The sequence below is a fragment of the Camarhynchus parvulus genome, chromosome 3 (genome assembly GCF_901933205.1).
Source record: "Camarhynchus parvulus chromosome 3, STF_HiC, whole genome shotgun sequence".
Taxonomy (NCBI): Eukaryota; Metazoa; Chordata; class Aves; order Passeriformes; family Thraupidae; genus Camarhynchus; species Camarhynchus parvulus.
Genome location: NC_044573.1, coordinates 30,501,482 through 30,522,255, shown reverse-complemented (window position 1 = coordinate 30,522,255; position 20,774 = coordinate 30,501,482). Strand labels below are relative to the sequence as shown.

At 54.4% G+C, this 20,774-nt stretch overlaps 1 protein-coding gene across 5 annotated transcripts in view; it reads left to right on the top strand.

The window, feature by feature from the left end:
* The window catches only part of SLC29A1 (solute carrier family 29 member 1 (Augustine blood group)), a 34,186-nt gene that overhangs the window by 7,116 nt on the left and 6,296 nt on the right, over window positions 1-20,774 (top strand). The window contains exons 1-5 of one of the 5 annotated variants that reach the window (XM_030945862.1): window positions 4,147-4,199; window positions 19,311-19,393; window positions 19,857-19,938; window positions 20,159-20,331; window positions 20,549-20,688. In XM_030945862.1, coding sequence (XP_030801722.1) covers window positions 19,365-19,393; window positions 19,857-19,938; window positions 20,159-20,331; window positions 20,549-20,688 — 424 coding nt within the window. In that variant the 5' untranslated portion in view covers window positions 4,147-4,199; window positions 19,311-19,364. Of the gene's footprint in view, window positions 1-4,146; window positions 4,200-4,267; window positions 4,441-13,012; window positions 13,226-18,321; window positions 18,479-19,310; window positions 19,394-19,856; window positions 19,939-20,158; window positions 20,332-20,548; window positions 20,689-20,774 lie in introns of those variants that run through there. The other 4 variants (XM_030945861.1, XM_030945860.1, XM_030945864.1 and 1 more) reach the window with 4 other exon arrangements.

Sequence of the window (20,774 nt, the reverse complement as noted above, 5' to 3'; positions counted from 1 at the left end):
GCACAGGCACATCAGGGAAAGAGAAATCTCACTGCAGAGGAGGGCTGGTGGGTTAATTAATGTATGGTTCCAAAGTGCTTGCAAATCTCCAAGGAAAACGGTGGACGTGGGTGCCAAGTGTAAAGGATTCTGGAAACATTAACTGCCTGCAAATACTGCCTAGCTCCTCAAGCCCTAAAACTCTGATATTGCCCAAGAGGCACTAAAAATATTCCTTTAGGTCTTATGATGCAATTACCTCTGCCTGGAATAAATCTCCCTTTTTGCTCTTGCTTTCCAAACCAGCTGTTTGTTTGTTTTCCCCTTTTTGGATTTCACAGCTTTAGTTAAAGCAGGGAAGGAGGGAAAAAAAAAGCAGCTTTTGTGAAAGGTTTGGCAGCAAGCGCCACTGAAGGGAGAGCACTTTGCCTGTTTGTTCTGCCTGTCACAAACTAGCTGTGAGCAGAGCGTACAAACTGAGCTCCAGGTGATGGCATCGCAATGCCTGCAGTGCATGTCCGAATTTTCAGAAAGAAAACTCAAAGGGCTAGGCAGCTTCAGCCCCACCAGCATGTTCTGGGCAGCTACAGCCCCACAAACATGTCCATGGGACTCCCAGCCTTATTTATGTAAGGGAGAGGCTTTGCTGGCTGCCTTCCTCCCTTGCTTTCTCCCTTTGCTCTGGGGAGTGCAGCAATCTGCCAACAGCAGCAGCGTGTTCTGAGCTGATGCTTTGGGGATGGAGAGGGTGGGAACACAGCAAGCCCCCGGGCCCCACTCGAGGCTGCCTTTTCTCCTTGCCCGAATTACACAGGGGAGAAACACCCAGCTCTGTGGGTCATCCAGTGGTAGGCCCAGTATCGGGGCTGGGCAAAGCACAGCTGTTTCCAGTTCAGAGCAGAGACTATTTTTGTAGCTGTTTGCCATTTCTAGGAGGTTTGTTATTGTACACACAGAGGTGAAGATGATAACATGAGAGCCACGAGGGAGCAGAGGGTTCTTCAAATGCAACACCTTTGCCAAGATGAAGCAAGGCCACTTGGCCCTGTAGCAAGAGCTCATGTTTGTGGGGCAATAAATGAGTTGTTATTGGCTGTGCAATTTGTTACCTTCCCACATACCATAGAGGAGGTGTCACCCCTCTGAAAATGCATGCTGCTATTGACATTACACAACCCAAGGACTTACATCGCTCTTGGGAGCAGCTGAGCTCCCTGAGGGGCTAAAGTGCCTCTACAGAGAAGAGAACTTTGAGCAAAATGTCTCCTGTCTTGCAGCAGCCAGGGCTGAATTTTAAAGGACACATTCTCTCCCAGACTTAGCCTGCTTCACCTCACGGTGTCTTGCTTGCTCCAGGTCTTCTGCCTGCACAAGAGAATACATTGTTAGACCCTGTCCTGCAGGCTGGTTATGGGTGGGGGCACAGGTCTGTGCAGGGCAGCAGCCAGTGCTGTGCTTAGGAGCTGGAAGCCGCCCCTGTCCGTGCCTCCCGTGGGGTCTGTCTGTCTGTCTGCTGGCCTCCTGTCTGCCTGCGGTCACCAGCGGCTGGGACGCTGCTCAGCGCTAATGGATTTCATCCCCCATCTCCAGTGAGAGCGTCTCTATGGAGAGAGGTTTGATTCCGGTGATTGGGGAGTGGCTGTGCAGACAGGACCAGAGCTGCAAATTAGAGAACATTTAATCCTGTGCTTTGGTACGGGTAAGTGCTACGGCCCTGCTGCTGAAAGCCTGGGGTGAGGCAGCGGCTACACCCACCCTGTCCTGAAGGAGAAATTTCCTGGAATATCCACTCAAAGGTAAATTTTGTGGTGTTTCTCCTCCCGATGGGGTCTGAGGTTATAATGGTTGAGGCTGAGAGCCTTGTCCTGGCTTCTGGAGCCACAAGTGTCAGTTTGGCTGGGCAGCGCCCATCTGGACCCTGGGTTCAAGTTCCTGGGGGAATTGAAGACAGCTTTTAGTCTGTGCTAAAGTTGGAGGTTATATAGAAAAACAAAACTCTAGAGATGCTCAAATTCTAGCTCATGCTGCTGAGCAGCAAGTGTGGATATCACAAGGAGAAACACGGTGCCCAAGCTGCTCTGGCATCCATATTCCAGGGACAACTAAGGGGGCTTGTAGGGCTCTGTGGGTGACAAAATGGCACATCTCAAAACTAGAGAGGAGGTGACATAAGACATCCCAAGCAGGTGACCTTGCTTTTCTGTTTTGTTTGCATTTTGCAGAGAAGAGAGGAGATAGGAGAGGAGAGAAAAGATGAAGCAAGGTGGGGAGAAGGGAGGTCTTGTCTCTGTTGCAGCTTACCCAGAAGACTTTCCAGATCAGAATGGCTTACAGAAAGGGGGCTGAGGAAAGGCAGGCCCAAGGCTTGGATCTGTCATTGCCTGGGAGATGCAGCCTGGGAGTTTTAATTGGAGATGAGAGCTTTTAAATTTAATTTGATCTGATATGGATCTTAAATTTAAGGAAAGAGCGTCCTGTTGTACTATCTGGCAGCATTGTCTGTGCTCTGCTCATGTTGTTGGTGTACCCTACCACCTGCCCCCAGAAGCCCATAACCATGACAAATATCCATGGCCAGTGCAGAGGGAGAGATCCAGCTGCAGAGGCTACCTCTGAGCAGATCAGTGAAGAGGTCTTTTCCCTCAGGGTGAGACTCGCAGTGTCATTGTTGCAGATCAGAAAGCACTGGTAGGTGTCTCAGCCTGTTACCACTGCCTTTTTCTTGGGCTTTGAGGACTTTTTGCTTACGTGGTAATGTTTTGTAGGTCTGTCTTAAAATACAAGCTTGGTGCTTGGATTTTGCAGGAAGATGTGAGTTAGGGATCATCTTGCTGAGAGAGCGTGAGAACGAGAATCTGCCAGAGCTTTTGGGGGTGTTTTAACTTCTGGTTTTAATTTCCAACCCAAACGGATCACCATCTGCAGAGAATTTTCTGAGGGTGTTTATTAATGGAACAAATGTTTTAATAGTCAAAGCTGCTTCAGGGACTTTCTGGTGCCACTGCCTGTGCCTGCACAGCACAGAGAATGGAGAGAGCCAGGAGGGCCCGGTTTTCCTTTAAACACCCAGCTACAAAAAAAAAAAAAAAAAAATCTGTCACTGTTTAACCGCACAGATATAAGGTTAAATTCAGGTGCACTCCCCTCTGCTGGGGGACAGAGTACCTGGGGAACCCTCCACGTTTGCACTTCAGCTGAGTAACATGTTGTGATCTCAGCAGAGTAGATATCAGCTCTGGAGAGAGAGAAACCTGGAGGCAGCAGCCATAAGAAACTAATCTTAGAGTGTGTGCCTGTCCTTTGGATACTGAATACACACAGTACTTATGTCCTCCAAATACAGGGGGATTGCTAGGGTGCACAGGGCTCTGCACATTGCCTGCCATCCTGGGTAGCACCACCAGGAATACACAGTGCAAAAAGCTGTCTTCAATTCTTTCTGTGACTTACAGAATCGTAAATGGTTTGGGTTGAAAGGGGCCTTAAGGACCATTAAGTTCCAATCCCCCTGCCATGGGCAGGGATGACACCCACTAGATCACTAACTCAAGAAATTTATTTTATATATATTTATAATATATATTTAAACACACACATAAATACATGTATGCAAGGCATCTTCTGAGGCTGATGTTACAGCCCTTGGTGCCGAAAATAAGGTGCCTTTGCATATAGATATAGACATAGATATAGATATAGATATATATGACTGTGTGTGTGTGTATAAACATGCATATGTGTATTTGTGTGTACATATATACATACATATATGTTTACATATATATGGATGTGTATATATATGTATAGCTATATATATGCCATATATGTGTGATATATATGTATATATATCACACCCTTATGTGGTGACTGCCAGCAGTGTGTTTTCGTCTGAATTAGAACGCAGCATGGGGGACAAGCGAGGAACTAGAGGCCAGTTCACACTCCATTTAGAGCTATAATTTAATGCATGGCTCCCTTTAGAGCTGTAATATCTACTAATGCACGGACATTAAGAGAAGCCCGGTGCTGGGTGCGGCTCCGGAGTTAGAGGGCGCTTGCTTTGCGCTCCTTCCCCCGAGAAGCAGCGGCGGCGGCCCGGAGGGTTTCCCGCCAGTACAGGGGGCGGGGATGGTAGGCGCGGAAATGGGGGGAGCCAGGGGCGGGCGGGCCGGGCTGGGGACGGCGGCGGGGCGCCGGGCGGCGCGGGGAGCGCGGCGCAGGTGGGTTCGCCCCGAGGTGCGCACGGCTGCCGCGGAGGGAGAGCGGCTCCTCCCAGCCGCCTTCTCCCGGGGCCGAGGGGAACGGGGAGTGGGCGGGAAGCGGGAAAACCCGCCGCCTCTCCCACGCGGGAACCGCGTGGCACTGAAGGCGGAGTTTAGAGCGCGGTTCGGAGGCGGCGGGTTTCCATCCCCACCGGGGACAGAAGCAGACGGCAGGCAGCGGTGCGCGCTCCAGTTCCAGGTACTGGCTCAAAGTCGCCGAGCTTTTGGCCACCCCGGCTCCCTCCGAGGCTCCGCGCGGCGTTTCAGAGCTGCCGGATGCGTGGGGAACCTTCAGAGGGAGCCGGGGGATTCCCCGAGCGCAGGACTCGGTGTCACAGCGTGCGGAGAGGCGGCGTGCGAGTCGCGGCTTGGGGGACCGGGCGAGGGGTGTGCGATGCATAGATGCTGCTTTTCGGGGGTGTCCTTCCTTGCTACCTTGCACGGCAACTACAAATCCCCTCTCATAGTCACTGCCGCGGGGAGAGCATGTCGTTTTGGGGATGCGAAGCGGAGCTGCTCCGGCGTGTGGCTCTGGAGATGCGGAGCGCAGTGATGCTCTGATACTTGGGATGCAGGACTGCACCGAGGGGTTTGTGCCGCGGTCCTGCGGCTGCAGAGGTGCACATCCTTGCCGGGGGTGCGTGTGCACGGCAGTGAATGCCAGCCTGCCTCAGCCGCGGGTGTGGGGGGACCCGCTGGCAGGTGCGTGGGCACGGTGCCATGTGCTGCTGTGCGAGAAGTGGGGCAGAGCCCCCTTGGCTGGCAGAAAAACTGCTGGGTCGGGGTTGCCCCACGTCCTGCTCAAGAAAATCCTCCCGGTTGGCTGTGGGATGATTTCAGTGAGTGTTTATTTCCATTCCTGAGTAGGCCGTCAGCGTTAATGGAGAGCGGGTCCAGGCAGAAGTGCCAAGAGCTCCTGTGGAGCCCTTTTGTGCTGTCCTCCTCCTCACCTCTGTAGTTTTAAATCTGAGGTTCACACCCCTGCTAGATGCTAATAGTGCCAGACCAACACAGTCCCTGCCTGTACTCACCAGCACTCCCATCTGCCTCTCGGGAATGGGCTGTGGAATTGCAGACTGTGTGGGAAGGCAGCAGCAGCTAAGCCCTTGAGCTGTGGGATCGCAGACAAGTAAAGCCTGTGTCCTTGATCCCAGGGCTAGGGGCTGCAGAAGGAATTTGTGCAGCTGTTGGCCACAGCTGGATGCACTTCCCGACTGCTCCAAAACAGAAAACAACCCAATGGCCCCTCAGTTGCCTGTTGTGAGCAGACAGAGTTGAGGGACTTCTGTGAGTGCCGACATGGGAAATCCCACTCCCCTTCTGCACTGCATCCTGGCTTGGTGACATTGTTCCCACTCACCAGCACCTGCAAGCTGCTGGACAGCCTCAGGCTCCCTCGAGCCTGCCTTCTCTACAAAGCTGTCTCAGGATGTGACTGTGCGGGGATGCTTTTCCCTTGGGCTCACTGGTTGTCTTTGTGCAGCTCATGGGCCATTGATAGTGTCAGTCCAGTGCTGACACCACACATATGCTCCCCAAAGCACTCCTGCTCCTGCCGTTGTTTTTTGCTCCTGGAAAAGACAGGTAGGCTTGCTCTTGGCTCACCAAAAGGCTTTTCAAGGAGCAAAGACACTTTCTTCTCAACACCAAGGGCTGTAACGTCAGCCCCAAAAGATGCTTTGGAGGATGACTTGTCTGTCCACAACTAGTGCAGACAAGAGGTAGAGGCTGTACCAGATACCTGGAGTGAGGAGGCTGAAGAAATTCACTTCAGCTTTAATCAGCAGATGTGGCACCAGCACACAGGACAGTATGGTACCTCCGTCCTGCAGTTGTCCCTCTTCTCCATTCCTCACCAAGCTGCATAATTAACTACTGGCATCAATTCCCCAGCATGGCATCGGCATGGCATCGCTGCTCTCATTGTCTTGGGCTGGGAGGTGTTAATGAGCCTCTTCCTCTTTAAAGATGAGCCATGGGCTTTGTTGTTGCCCTGGCCTGACCTGTCTTATTCTTTGTTGTGGTATGGGGGTAAGCTAGGGTGCGGAGGACAAGGCACGCGTTCACCCACTCCCGTGCTGCGTGCTGCACCTTCTTCACTGCCCAGCTTCATTCCCAGGTCTCCTGGCAGAGGCAGGGCCCAGGGACCAGCCCATCAGGAAAGAGGGAGCCCAGGACCACCTGTGTGCCCTGTCCAAATAGGAAGGCACCAGCCCCTGGCTATAGGAAGCCAGTAAATAGCTTCTGGTGGTTTCCATGGGACACGTGTAGATCTTGGTTGTTTTTGTTCAGTACAACATCCAGGCCCTTGGCGAGTGTTACGGAAGCTGCCAACGCCCGCTCTCATCCAGGGAATTCTGTTTGCTTGCAGTCCTTGCCAGCTCTGTACTGACCCCACTGTGTAAACCTCGCTTACCTTCCTGAGCCTTCCCAACACCAAGCTCTGTCCTGAGACCCCTGCCAGCCCAGCCCAGCCCAGCACTGCTTGGGGCTGCAGGACTGCCAGCTCTCAGAGTCTTATCTCCATGCTAACTTGTGCTCAGCTGCCAACAAAGTGAGGCCCAAAGCACTATGCAAAATGAGCTGCAGGCATTTACAGCTGGGCAGGAGTCGGGACTTTACTCACCACACAGCTATCTTTGATTAAGCAGTGCTATAAAGACTAATTGCTTCTTAGGTTAAGAGTGTGCAAGATGTGGGATGGGGAAAGAAGTGTGCAGAGTAGGGGCAGAGCTTGGATGGGTTTGGTTACAGCAGGATGTGTGGTCTGGAGGGACTCAGTTCCTTCCCCAGCTGAGACTGCACACACCATCTTCAGATTCCGTGGACCTAGCTGGAGGGTGGGAGGAGGCTGTACCTGGGCTCTGGGGTCCCTGTGTGAGAGAGGAGCTGTGATGCTGCACAAGGAATGCATCTGAGGATTGTTGTTCCTGTAATACAAGGGAAGCTGTTGCGTAGGAATAACGCTAGTACGTTCTTTGTAATTTCGTTGCTGATGGTAGTGGTCTGAAAAATGTCCCTGTTGTGACCTTTTGGTCCTGCTCTGGCTCGGAGCAGGCTTTTTCCTGGTCTTGCCATTCCCCAAGAAAGGGCAAGCTCAAAGCTTGTGTGTGGCTGTCATGCACTAACTGTGACACAAATTGGTGAGCCTGGCATTCTGGGTGCAGTGCTCAAGGCTCTCTTTCAGCCTCTTGGTTAAGCCGTGGGAGAGCACAGTCAGGCTTCATCTCCAGGAGACTGACTTTCCTTGGGGCCAAAAGGGAGCAGAGGCCTATTGCGTGCCCGTGGCTCGTGCAGAAGCTGTCAGCAGGAAGTCAGGCAGATTTCCGCAGAGCCTCCTTGCTTCTTCCCATCACACAACTGCCAGTGAGACTTGCTTTAGTTCATTTCCTTTAGGACTAGTCTGATAGGAAGGCACCTTGCTGTGAAATTTCCAGCTGGAAATTCCTGGAGTGAGCAGACCAGGAAGCTGCAGAGGGAGGAGGCAGGCAGGGGCTGGAGGTGAAGAGCAGGGCTCGGAGGGACGTGGCTGGGTGGGGAGCAGCAGTGGGACCAGAGGGTTGTGCCAGCCTGCTCTGGCCTGGTACTGAGGCTCAGTCATGACAGCAGGACTGTGTCATCAGCTGTGCTGTGCCAAGGGCAAGCCATCCACCTGAATGTGTATCTGTGGCCCCAGACTGACACTGAAGTGGCACCAGCTTCCTGCAAAGCTGCTGGGGAAAGAGTGTCCTACCTGGGCTGCCCTGCTTGGTGTCTCCTCTGCTGCCCAAGCTGTGCCTCCAAGCATGGTCCTCATCCCTGCCCGGTTCATTTTGCCCAGCACCTCCAGCCATGGACACAGTTTCACCTATGGCTGAGGGCCTGTTCACCTGGCTCGAGCCCGTGAGCGCTTTGGAGTTTCACTAGAGTTTTTGTGTGTGGTAAACCCTCATGAGAGAAACTCCCCTGTTTTAAGCTGGGGGATAACTCCTGGAGAACAGCCAGGGAGGAAGGAGGGACTGGTGACAGATCTGGCTTCTCAGTCCTGCCCAAGGCTCAGGGTTGAAGGAGATGCCAGCCTTATCTGTCTTGCCTGCTCTGCCTGTGACAGGCGGTGTAATTTCCTGGCTGCAGGACCAAGTTGGAGGCAATTGCATTTTTTTATCCTCCCTTAGTGCTGTACCCTCATTTCCCTGATGATATTTGCTCTGGACTGGACTTGAGCCCAGTGCTGCAGGATGCACACCGTGCATGATGCTTTCATCCCATCAGAATTCGTAGGTGTTGGTCTGTGGCTGAGGATGGCAGCGTTGGGTGGGTCTTCGTGGCATCCTGGCAAGAGCAGGAGTGTTATCCATTAAGCACAGCAGGACGCAGACCAACGGCAACACAGCCAAGCTATTATGCAGTGATCCACCCTACCCTGCAGCTTCTTCTTGCTTCACACCCTCTCCTCGTGGCAACACAAGGCTGGCATGTTTGTGTGGTAAACCACGTCAGGATACTGATCTGCCAGCATGTTTCTGAATAGGGCTGGAGGCAGCAGCTGCGGGGTGCCCACGTGATGTGGGTCAGAATCTGAATCCATGCCTTGCAGGGGGATGAGGAAGGTGCTGAAGAGCACTGCACTCCCCCTGCCTGGGCTCTGCAGCTGGGCTTGCTCCAAAAGTGGAGCCTTTGACCAGAAACAAAACCCGGCATCAGTAAATAGCCTGGCAATTGATACTCAGCACTCAAGTCTGCTGTGCCTCCCTTCCTTCCCTGTGGCTGTGAAGGGGATGCAGTGTGTCAGAGGGACTGCTCCAGCGAGGCTCAGGCCCTGGGCTCCCTATCACCTGGCATCACTGTGGAGGCACATCAGCATCCACCCAGGCAAGCCACCCTGCCAGCTGGCCGGCTCACCTCAGTGGAGGCTGCTGGAACCTTGGGTCTCCCAGCAGGGTGTCTAGAGCCTCCTTCATCTCCTCTGCTCCCCACATTAATCTGGGGAGGCTCAGAGGCTTCTGGAGCCTGCTAGCCAATGCCAGTGGCTGCAAAGTGACATTTCCACAAGAGCAGAGCACACAGTGGCTCTCATTCAGAGTTTTTCATGCTTCCCTGAGACATCCTGAGGATGCTCAGGGTGCCAGACAGGCTGCGATACAATGGCTGTGGCACACTGGGTGGTGGCTGTTTGCACTGACGTAGCAGCACAGGCTGGGGTTTGGAGGGGATGTGACTTGCTCTTTCCCAGCTTGTGGCTGGGCTTATTATTGTTGGTTATGTGTGAGATTCTGTTTTGCTGGCATTTGGGCAGACACAGCGGTCCCCACCTCCTGTTTGCTCTCCCTGCCTGATCCTGCTTGCATAAAGATTTTCCTGTTTGCCGCTCTTTAGCCAAGGCCAGTGCCAAGGGTGGGAGGTTTGGGCTCTGACTTATTTGCTCCGAAGGAGGTGTCTGCCTCAAGTCTTGCTTTGGCTCCTCATGTGAGACCTCAGTCCTGCCAGGCTGTTTGGGGAAGCTGAGTTATTCAGGGAAGAGGGTGCCAGAGATGGTGCTTCTGCCCTGGCTGTTTGCTCCAACTCCTTTGCTCCCACCACATTGCTGACAGCACTCTGCCTCCTTGGCTTTCCACTCCTCGCTCCACAGATCGTGTGTTGCACTCACAGCTCTGCTGTGTCTGCCACAGAACAGGGATATGAAAACCCAGCTCTCAGCAGGCAGCATCTTCCCTGCTGGGAAACGTGCAGGTGTGTGTGGCTCCTCGAGTTCCTTCAGCTCCTGGGGCTGGTGGGGATGGCCTTACCCCACTCTTTGGAAATGGCTGCAGCTTTGGAAGCTAGTGGATTTGGCACAAGCAGACCTACACAGGGAATCCATCCCTTCTCCTTCCTTTTGTTTCTGGGGATTGTGGGGTGCCCCTTGGCTGGCACAAAATGGGTTTTTGAGGTGATAGACACTCCCTGTCTCTTGGAGTAGAGCCACCGTGAAATAGCTGCATTTAGCATCTGAAGCCAGTTTGGGATTTGTAAGATGCTGTGGCTGTCAGAGCCACAGTGAGCAGGGTCAGGGCAGGACAGGTGGCTGTCAGACTGCACAGGACCCTGACAAGACCCAAAACCTGCTTCTGTGCTCACCATCCCCTTTCTCAGTAGAACTGAGACATTTAATGCCAAAAGCAGCAGTCAGCCAGGACCCCTCTTCTGGGCTGGCCTGCAAGCAAAAGGCCCCTTTGGTCTGTGGGGACCCAAAATAGCCCGTGTATTTCTGTCCTGGCCACTGGGACATGCAGAGGACAGAGCCAGCCTCGACTCACCACAGGCCAGTGGTGGTTGGCTCCTGCATGTCTGTCCCATCCTCTGACAAGGGAACTGCTGCTCAGTGGGGAGGAATTTCCTCTCTGAATTTTGGAAGCTGGGGAGACGGTGACACCAAGGGAAGATTGTGTTGTTCTGGCTTTGGTTTCATTTCTCTGTCCTCCACTAAATTGGAAACAGCTGTGCAGCCCAGACCAGCCTCCAAAAAACTGAGGGGGAGCTGAGGGGGGGCAAAATGATCTCTGCTCCTGGGCCAGTAGCCCAAACAGGACTTGCAGCCTTCTGCTGGGCTCTCCAGGTACAATGGTAAGGTTCACTTTGCCCAGCCCTGGGGATGCTCTCCCACCTTCTTGGGGGGCAGCAGCTCCCACTGGGTTTGGGCAGCCCTTGCCTGCTGAGGGTCCTGCCAGTGCTGCACCTTTGAATCTGGCTCCATAGAGGAAGGAGCCAGAGCTGGAAGGACAGCCTCTGTCCTGGGAGGTGGAGGTGCCCTGGGGTGCAGGAGGAGGCCAGGTGGCAGTGGGCAGGGGGTTGCTGCAGGCAGGTGCTCTCACTGCTGGTTGGCCGCTGGCTTTTCCTGCTCTTCTAGAAGCATCCCTGTTTTGGGGGACGAGAGAGTGAGGGCTCAGATTCTCCTTGGGAAAGGAGTTCCTGTAAAGTACAGGATGGCATTTGGGCTGGGAGATTGGTTGAGCTGAGCCCTCCAAGCCCCTTCTGCCTTGCCCCTCACAGCAGAACTGTTTTGAGGACCTCTCAAACAGAATGTAAGCTGTCCCCATCCTTCTCCTCCAGACCCTCACTGCAGGTTTCTCCATGCTCAGCTCCCTTATGTTGTTCCTGGCCTGACTCCTTCCTGGGTCTGCCATCTCTGAGCTCAGTCCTGTAGCCAGCAACATGAAGCAATGAAGGGGGAATCATCTCCACTCTCCATCCCAGCACCCTAGGGCTGCCAGTGGCAGGTAACCTCCTGCAGTCCTGCTCTTCCCCTCTGGTACTGCTCCCCAAGCAGTCACTTTGGGGTAGCCATGTGTTGTTGGTAGACATGGCCCTACTGAGCCCAGGAGATGGCAGGCTATGGAAAAATTCATCTTACCCCTTTCATTCCTCAGCTGTGGGATTCTATCCACTGGGTTTCCTCCCACACATTCAGTGAGTCCTTATCTTCAGACTTGTCTGCCTAAGCGCTGTTTTGCTCTCAGCCTGTTTTGCTGTGGGCTCCTCTTTCTGTGTCTCACCTTTGCTCCCCTCAGCTGCAGACAGGAGGGGGAAGGGGTACATGGTCCTGTAGGCTCAGCCCACCCCTCTGACCTGCTTTAGCTGCTGCCCGAGGTGTGGCCAACCAAGATACCATGGTGCAGAACAGAGACAGGGATTCCTCTTGAGCAAGCATGAAAGCAGGGAGGGGGAAAGCTGCTAATGCAAAAGAGGTGCATCTGACAGCCACATCCCAAGGGGTCTTACCTAAGGGCTGTCCCAACCCACCAGGGAGCATCCCTACTCCCACCTGACTTGGGTGGAAATAAGGACCTGCCTGTGGGCAGGCAAGAGCCATAACTGTGCCTTGTGTTGTGCATGGTTGGGATTGCCTTTGTCCTCTCTGCATGGCTGTCCTGGTGTGTGGTGGCCTGTGCCACTACTGCATCAGGACCCAGGCTCCTCCATGCAAGGAGGACCCACTCCAGCTCAGGGCTGCCTCTGGCTGCTCCTTGTGCTCCCAGATGAAGTTTACATTAATGATATCTGGTTGTTCTCCTCAGGTGTCCTGTAAGGTTTTCACCATTTGGAAGCGGAAACGTGGTTTCCTGCCATTGTGCTTCTTCCTGCTGCAGCCCCCAGATCGATTAGAGGGAAGTACCCCTTCCTCCAGCACTTCCCTTTCCCTATGGCCCCCAAGCAGTACCTCCATTGTCCAGCCTGGCATCCCTGGGGACTTGGACCAGTCCTGCAGACATGGGCTGTGAGGGTCTGCTGGCTGCAGAGGATTGCTGAATAAGGCTGAAGGTCTCGGGCAAGGCATCCCCAGGCTCTCCCTAAACCCCTGGTTGTCCCTCAAGAAGCCACTGTCAGGTGTTGTGAGCTTGGTGAGCTGTGCATGCCCATAGTGGGTCACTCTGTGCCCCTTCCCACTCTTTGCAGCTCCTGGAGGTGCTGAAAGCTGCCTGGAAACACGATCCAGGTGCTGGAGATGGTTTCTGCCTGGGCTTGGAGGCTTCTGGAGCTGCACTGACTGAAGCCCTGAGCAAATCCCTCCCTCTGCCCTTGGGAAAAAGGGTCTTTTTTTTTCTAAATTTCCACAAATAGAGACTGAACCTAGCCCTGGAAAAACGTGTCTCCTTCCACAGCCTCCCAAGAAGCAGGTTGGGGTTGTGGCTTGGAGGGGACGGTCCTGTCCTGGGGAGAGCAGCCTGAGCAGGTGCCATCAGAGAAACCAGCTTCTTGGAAGAATCCTGTCTCTGCAAACAGTTTCCAGAGATCACCTTATCTCTCCTCTGCTGACGCCTGCTCATAAATGACGTTTTCCCCCTGCTCCTGCCCTTCCCCAGGCGCTTGTATCTCCTCCTGCATCCCCAAACCACCAGCCCTGGAGCAGGCAACAGCTCCAGTGTTTGTGGGGCTTGTCCTACCTCTGCCAAGGCTGCGTTGTCCCTGCATTGTCCTGTGGCTTGAAGTGACAAGGAGCAAGGGGCTGGGACCGCCCTGCCCTTCTGGTAAGCTTGTTGCGGTGACATTGCAATGTCCCTCTGCAGCGTTTGTCCATCTCTGCTCCTGGGGGGGATTTCTCTGGCCAGGGACCAGATTGCACCTGGGCTTGGGCACTCACTATGTGCTGAAGAGAGAGGTGTGTGGGTTCATCCTGGGGCTGCCATGGATGGCGTTTGACCCGTGTTAGTCAGGGCTGGGAGCCCACTCAGCTGCCCTGCTGGAGAGGTGGATATTCAGGACTTCCTGGGACTCAGTAATGGTCTGACAGGGATAGTCAGACAGCTGGGATAGTCCCAGCTGTGCCAGCTGGGGTAGTTTTAAGGCTGGCTCTAGCCTGTCACTGTCCTCTGCCCTCTACCTGGTGGGAAGCCCTTCAGGGAGAGTGCTGGAGTTGCTGGGGAATTTACTGCCCAGCCGGATCACTTTACCTGCCTGGGGCGAGGGCCCCCAGGGAGCCTCTCAGGGCTCCTTGAACTCTCCAGATAAGGAACTTCAGCCTGGTTGGTCTACAAGTTCAAAACACACCAGGGCTGAATGCTCCCCCTGCACCACCCGGCATCTGAGATAACAGCTGGGAGCAGGGTCAGGATCCACAGCTGCTGCTTTGTGAGGAGTTTGTGGTGGCTGCTGGTGCAGCAAGCCCAAAGGCAGAGGGGGGTTAGAGGTGCCTCTTCTTTTGTCCATGGAGGAGTGAAGAGAGTGAGGTAAAATGGGTCAGAAACATTGCCCAGGGACCCTCATTCTGTGGGGTAAGGGTGCTGCACAGAGCACCTTGTAAGAGGTTTTTTTCTGCTGTCCAAGCCCTGGCAAAGCAGAGGACTTTGTCTGCAGACAGCAAATCAAGGGGGAAAGCAGAAATACCTGCTCCCTCCTGCTCCCCTGCTAAGCTGTCTCCTCAGGACGCAGGCACAGAGTAGGGCTGGAAGAGCAGATGGCATCACAAGGCTGTTTACTGAGAGGCAGAGAGGACAAGAAGAAGAGGAAGTGCTATCAGCTTGCTGATGGGAACAGCCAAAAAGCCCTCCAGGACTAGGAAACCTGCTGCAGGATATTGGACGGATGAGTGATCAGAGGAAGAGAGGCCATAGCAGAAAAGACAAATGAAGCTTTATCTCACTGTTAGCTCTACAAGAGCCTGAGCAGTTTCTTCCACCTTCCTTTGGAGGAGCTTCTCAGAGCAGAGGAAAGGTTAGAAAGCAGAGGTAAACAGCAACAAGTGTCTTGGGCCAGGCAATGTTCCCCAGAAGGAAAGGGAGGGTGATGTGGCTGGTTGTGACTGTGGCCCCTGGTCATTCATTTGCAACTGCTCCAGCCCCCAGGGACTGGGAGGAGGGAAAGATATGACGTTATTTTCTAAGAAGGGCTGAAAGAACTTCAGGGAAAAGCCAACTGCTGAATCTGCTGCATGTCCTGGATGTCTGTGCAGGGACAGGGCCTGTGGCAGGTGGGGAGGCACTCAGGACTGGAGCAGCACTTCTTAGGGAGTCTGGGCTCAGACACTGCTTCCTCCAAAAAATTCCGGCTTTCAGCCTAGTTCTTAAGGGAACTTGCTGGTCGAGAGGGAAAGTCCTTACTCAGCTCCAAAATTAGTATGAAAACAGGAAGGAGAGTGTAGGAGTCAACAGTCAGTTTTTCCAGAGAAAAGAGATCTTTGCATTGGTCAGATGTTTTTTCAATACATTCATGAGTGACCTGGAAAAGAGAATGAGCAATGAGATGACAGGGCTTTGCTGAGGTGATTGGATTACTCAGGTTCATGGGGACAAGTGCCAGCTAGGAGGAGCACTGACAACCATTACACCAGGCAACTGAAATTCAGTTTAGATAAATATCAAGTGATAGACAAGGGGGGAAGGGAAGAAGCCCCAAATCCACAAACAAGATTATACACTGAGCCAGCCATGAGCCGGCCACTCACAGCAAGGCCTGGGGCGATTTCAGATAACTCAGTGTGCATGAAAACACACTGAATCATCTTTCCCAGTTACAGAGCAGAAAGAAAGCAGGAAAGCTTTGTGCCACTCTTCAAATTGGGGTCTCACCCCCCCACAGTCCCCTGTGTGCCCCCTGCACCAGCATCTCTGTAAGGATCGAGAGGAGCCTGGGAAGATTTGGAGAAAAGCAACAAGGAAGACTTAAAGGCATGGAGCCATGCCTGAATGACTAAGTGAGCTAGAATTTCTGTTTGAAAAATGTGCTGTTGGGTGGATACAATCCAGGTCTGTAAAGTAGCCACTCCAATGTTCATCCACCCTTTGATGTTGAAGGCAAGGGAGCCCTGGTGAGGCCCTGCATGTGGGGAGAGCTGCTGCCCCCTCTCAGGAGCTCCTGAGTTGAAGGGGGAAGCAGGATTTCACAGAAGTGAAACCCACCATGGCTACAAAACACATGAATGTCATCCTCCTTCCAGCTCGGAGGCTGGGGAAACAGTCGGACAGTTAGTCCACACTCATGCCACATTTACTCTTTCCTAGCATCTGCTTTTGCACTCTGATAGAGACCAGCCTTTGAGCTGGACCAGCCTCTGCTTTGACTTAAGGCACAAGACCTTTTGTCTCAGCCCCACAGTGGTGCTGCACAACTGCGCACACTCATCTGTCTTGGGCAATACAAGCATGTGTCCTGAAGGTGGAGTTGCCTGCAGCCCAGCACAAGGAAGGAGGATCCTCAGGCAGCATGGTCAGAGTTCAGGCACGCATATGAAATCTCATGAAACGGGCTGTCTCGTAAGTGTTTCCTATCTTCAGCTGAGTCATGGCCACCAAGGTTTCATGTGACCTGCATACCTGTGCTGGGCTTGTTCTGTGCCTGCAGATAAACCTTGAGGGGCCCCTGGATCAGCCTTCCTGCCAGGAGAACTCTGGTGTCACCCAGTGGGCAAGCAGACATCGGGGATGGGGTGAAAGGCTGGTGAGGCAAATGGTCCTGTCCCATCTTGGCCATGCTTGGAGGAAGTACTGACATTATTGCTGCAAAATGATCCCCTGACAAGTGGTGCCAGTAAGACACGAGGTGCTTGCCAGTAAATCTGCTGGCAACCCCTTGGCTATGGACTGCCAAGACACTTCTACACTTGGTGTGGTGTAAACGGCTTTTCTTTAAAAATCTGATGTTTCTGAGTATAATTCCATGGTGCCATAGCATGCCTACATGGCACAAGGGAATTGCTTAAGTGGGAAACTAAGCATTCACCTTGGTGAAGGCAGCAGGAAAAGGTGATGTGGGGAAAAGGAGAGGTAGGGAAGTGTCCAACGCCAGGTGACAAATGGCTGCCTGCAGGTGTGGCTGTCCTGCAGTGCAGGTTTTTCTGCAGAGCTTAGGCACTTTTGGTGACAGCTGGCCCTGCTGTCAGCTCCCAGGGCTTGGCTGCCAGTGGGGCTGCACATGGCCACCGAGGGCAGCACTCAGCGTCTGTCACAGTCTTTGTGTGTCATAAATGGGCAATTAAAATTGTGCCATCTCTTGTTTGTACCTGCTCAAATGTCCTAGCTTATGGTTTGTTAAGCCCACTCTTTGTGATCTTGCTTCTTCTGCTTAGACATCACTTCCATGGGGTAAGACAGACTGCTCTATGCCCAGGAAGAAAAGGGATGTCCTTACACCAAGGCCCCACATTTCTCCTCCTTTTCTGTGTCCCTCAGGATGTGCAGCCACCAAGCTGGTGGCTGGGCTAAACACCAGCAGACTCCTGCAGGGGGCAGTTGGAGCTGTGCAGTGCCAGCTGGAAGAGTGGCATCTGTTCCACATCCCGTGGTGTAGGGCAGCTCTCCCCAAGCGGGAGCAGGGCTGTCACCTGTTGCTGGTGTTGGTTCATGTAACCTTTTCTGTTTGTTGTAGGGTTCTTTGTAACAGCCAGCAGCTGGAAGTGTTTCCTGCTGTAATGACTGCTGCCCTTGGCAGGCACTGTCTCTTTGTGGAAAAAATTAGAGGAGGCATTTAGCGAAGTGAGACAGAAAACAAACAGAGCAGGGCAGGAGACTGCAGGGCTGCCAAGGAGGCTGGGCTCCTGACACAGGGATGTGGGCACTCTCCGGACGGAAGCAGGAGGTGGTGGGAAAGCAGCATGGTGGAGCGCCCTGCCCCAGCACCCCCAGAGTCCTACTCCCGACCCCCACTGCCTCCTCCCCAACACCCCCAGCTCCTGTCATCTCCTCCTCAGCACCCTTGTGTTCCTCCCTTCCCTGGATGTTTGGGCAGCAGGACCTGGGCTGTGTGCCAGCTCTGGTACCCGATACCTCTTCTCCTTCTCCGCGGGTGCCACTAAACCCGCGGGGCTCCGGCCCCCGTGACTTGAGCCAGGCCCGCAGCTTGCCCCCAAGGGCAGGGGGTGTGGAAGCAGGGGACACTCTGCCTTCAAATACTCCGAACACAGGGCTCACCCTGGCTCTGTCCTCTCTCCCAGGTATGTCTATGGCGTCGGTCCCTGCCTCTATTTCTAGGGACAGCAGTGTGACCTGGTGGGGGCTGGAAGGGGGATCAGCGGCTTGGCTGGCAAGGGAAGCATGTTGGGGCTTGCTGGGGACCCACGGGGGAAGCTGAGGTTCTCTTGCCTATTTTGGGTTGAGATCTGTTTGCTCAGAGACAAGCAATGGCCCCAGTGAGGTTTCTGTGTGCAAGGGGATTGCAGTTGTGTTTGCAGATCCCTCTGCTAATCCCGAGTGAGGATGTCTCCTCCCCGCAGAGGCACTGGCAGGCTGTCAGGAGGGGATTTTGGGATGTTTTCTCTGGAAGCCCTGTTGGTTTACAAGGGCAAGGCAGGAGCTGTCATGCCCCCGAGCTGTTTGTGTGGGTAGGCAGGGGAGCGGTGCTGCAGATGGCTCCGACATCAACAGGGTGGGACCTGCCGGGTCGGCAGAGCCCTCGATCCTTTGCAGGCATACTGTTGTCCTGCTCTGTCTTTCCCAAGCGGCCCAAGGGGCTTCCAAAATCCCTCTCCACATCCCACCGGCTGTGTTTCGGCTCCATGGTAGCTCAGGCTCCCCAGCGGGCAGGGTCCTACCGGAGGACGAGGCGAGCTCTGCCCAGAAGCCCAGGGGCTCCTGCGCCAGGGACGGGCTGCGCTGCCTTCAGTGCGAACCGGGTCTGGCAAGGACTACAGATCCCAGCATGCTGCTGCCTGCCTCTTCCTCCTCCTCCTCCCCCTCCTCCGCCCTACCTGGCAGGGCGCGGGCAGGGATGCTGCAGGCGGCGTCGGAGCAGACATCGGCGGGGCATGTCCCGGGCGGGCCGGGGACACGGCGCCGGCAGCCCCGCTGCAGGTGAAGCGCTGGGACAAGTGCCGGAGCACCCCATGCTGCGCCGCCCCGACTGGAAAAGGACAAGGCAGGCCCGCGGTTCCTCCTGGCGGCTAATCCCACTCTGCGCCAGGAAAAGGGGGTGACCGGGGAGGGAAAGTCTCTTCTCGGGGCTCTGGGAGCCACGTCTCTGGCGCTCTCAGAGCGGTACCTGAGCGGTGCAGTGCCTGGGCAGGTGGTGATGGGGGGAAAAGAAGCGGTGGGTGCCCGGGAGGCGACAGCAATGCCGGGGACGCCCTTGGCTTTTCAAGGTGACCCAGGAAAGGGCAGTGAGAGCCCCAGGGAAGTGGAATTTAAGACGGGAGATTTGCTGGTTCTGGCCGGAGAGGCTGCTGAATTAAATGTGTCTTTTGTGCCACCGAGCCCGGGGCGTTGGAGGGAGCTGGGGCGGGCAGGCTGGGCAGACACAGCTCACTGCGCACATGCTTCGCTCACAGCCCCAGGATTGAGGACAGAGAGCTGCAGGCTCACAAATCCCTTAAGAGCCTGCTGCAAGCAGCTGGGCAACCAGCATGAGCAGCCTGGGTATCTCGGGAAAGCAGTTTCCTTTTGGAGGGAAGGCTTGCTGTGCCCAGCCAGCAGAATAAAGCTGTGTGTAACAACCCTTTGGCTTAAGGACTCTGAGCTGCATGTTTCCAAAGCTCCTGCACTGTCTTCTCGTCATTTTCTGCATTGGTGTTTGGCTCCCAGTACCGTGGAACACTTACTGGCAGCATGGGCTGGGGTTAAAACCAGTGCTGCCCCTGCCTGGCATGTGTCTCTCACTTTCCCATAAAATCTTCTGTTTGTTTTCCAGACGGAGAGCAGCCATAAGACTTGCTGGGACCTGTGCTAACTCTTGCCACACAAGATGACAGCAAGAGACGGGCCCCAAGATAGGTAATGATGGGTTCTGATGTAGCTGTGGGGACACATCCAGGGTATCAGGGGGTAACAGGACAGAGTCTTCCCAGGGAGACTCTCTCTGCTGCATGCTAACTGGGCTACCAAGCTGTCCCTTCTTTCTCAGCTTTTCCACAGCAAATGGGCTGTGAACTGTAAACAGTCCCCTGTAAACACACCTGGGGAGCCTAACTCTTTCCCAGACCTTGTTATGGATGCTGTGTATCTGGGTGCCACATTTTGAGGAGCAGCCAGCCTCTCCCTGCCTTTGTAGCCTCCTGGGGAGGGCCTCCCACAGCCCCTCTGCAGTGCCACAAGTGCTGCATCTCTGTTAGCCCAGGCGAGCAAGGGCTGTGGGGCAGGGCACTAAATATTGTCTGGTGCCTCCCACTGCAGGGTCAGGGACAGTGAGAAGCAATACCCAGCTTCTGCTCCAAACCCCACTCTGTTCCCTTCACAGGTACAAGGCTGTCTGGCTGATCTTCTTCATCCTCGGCCTGGGAACGCTGTTGCCATGGAATTTCTTCATGACCGCCAGGGAGGTGAGGGCTTCTCTCCTGCTGTTGTCCGTGACAGTAATTCTCCCCTGTCATGTCTAGGGACCATGGTGTAGATGTGGCAGCGTGGCACAGCATGAGTGACCTGGGTGTGATGAGTGGCACTGAGGCAGCAGGAGGGATGGGGATGGGTCTGAACAGAGAATAAGGGTGGCCTTAGAAGGCCTCACAGAATCTCAGCCCCACCAGGCTCCTTCCTTTGCAGTATTTCATCAGTCGCCTTGGGGACCCGGAGGAGACGAGCCATGTCAGGAACCAGACTGGTGAGGTCACCTTCACACCCTCCTACCTGCAGTCTGTGTTTGACAACTTCATGACTCTCTGCGCCATGGTGCCCCTCCTTCTCTTCACCTGCCTCAACTCCTTCATCCACCAGCGGTGAGCCTTGCTCTGTCCTTGCCCCTGCCAGCCCCCATAGGGCCACCCTGCCCTGGCCTGTTGGCCTGTCCCAGCCAAGCTACAGCGTTTGGTCAAGTCAAAGGCAAAACACCGATATTGTGTCTCAGGGTTTGGCTCGGATTCCCACAGTTAGAGCTTGGTCAAGCCCCAGGTTTTTAGGGGGTTGGGTTTTCCTCACTGAGACCTTCTTTTGTAGGATTCCCCAGCAGATCCGCATCTCAGGCAGCCTGGTGGCCATTGGGCTGGTGTTTCTAGTCACCGCGATCATGGTGAAAGTGCCCATGGACCCTCTTCCCTTCTTCGTCTTTACCATGATCAGCATTGTTTTCATCAACTGTGAGTGAAGCACTGGGGGAAGGAGAGGGACACAGCCCCATGGCTAGGGCTGATCCCTCTGGGAGAAAAGCATGAACCTCACTGTG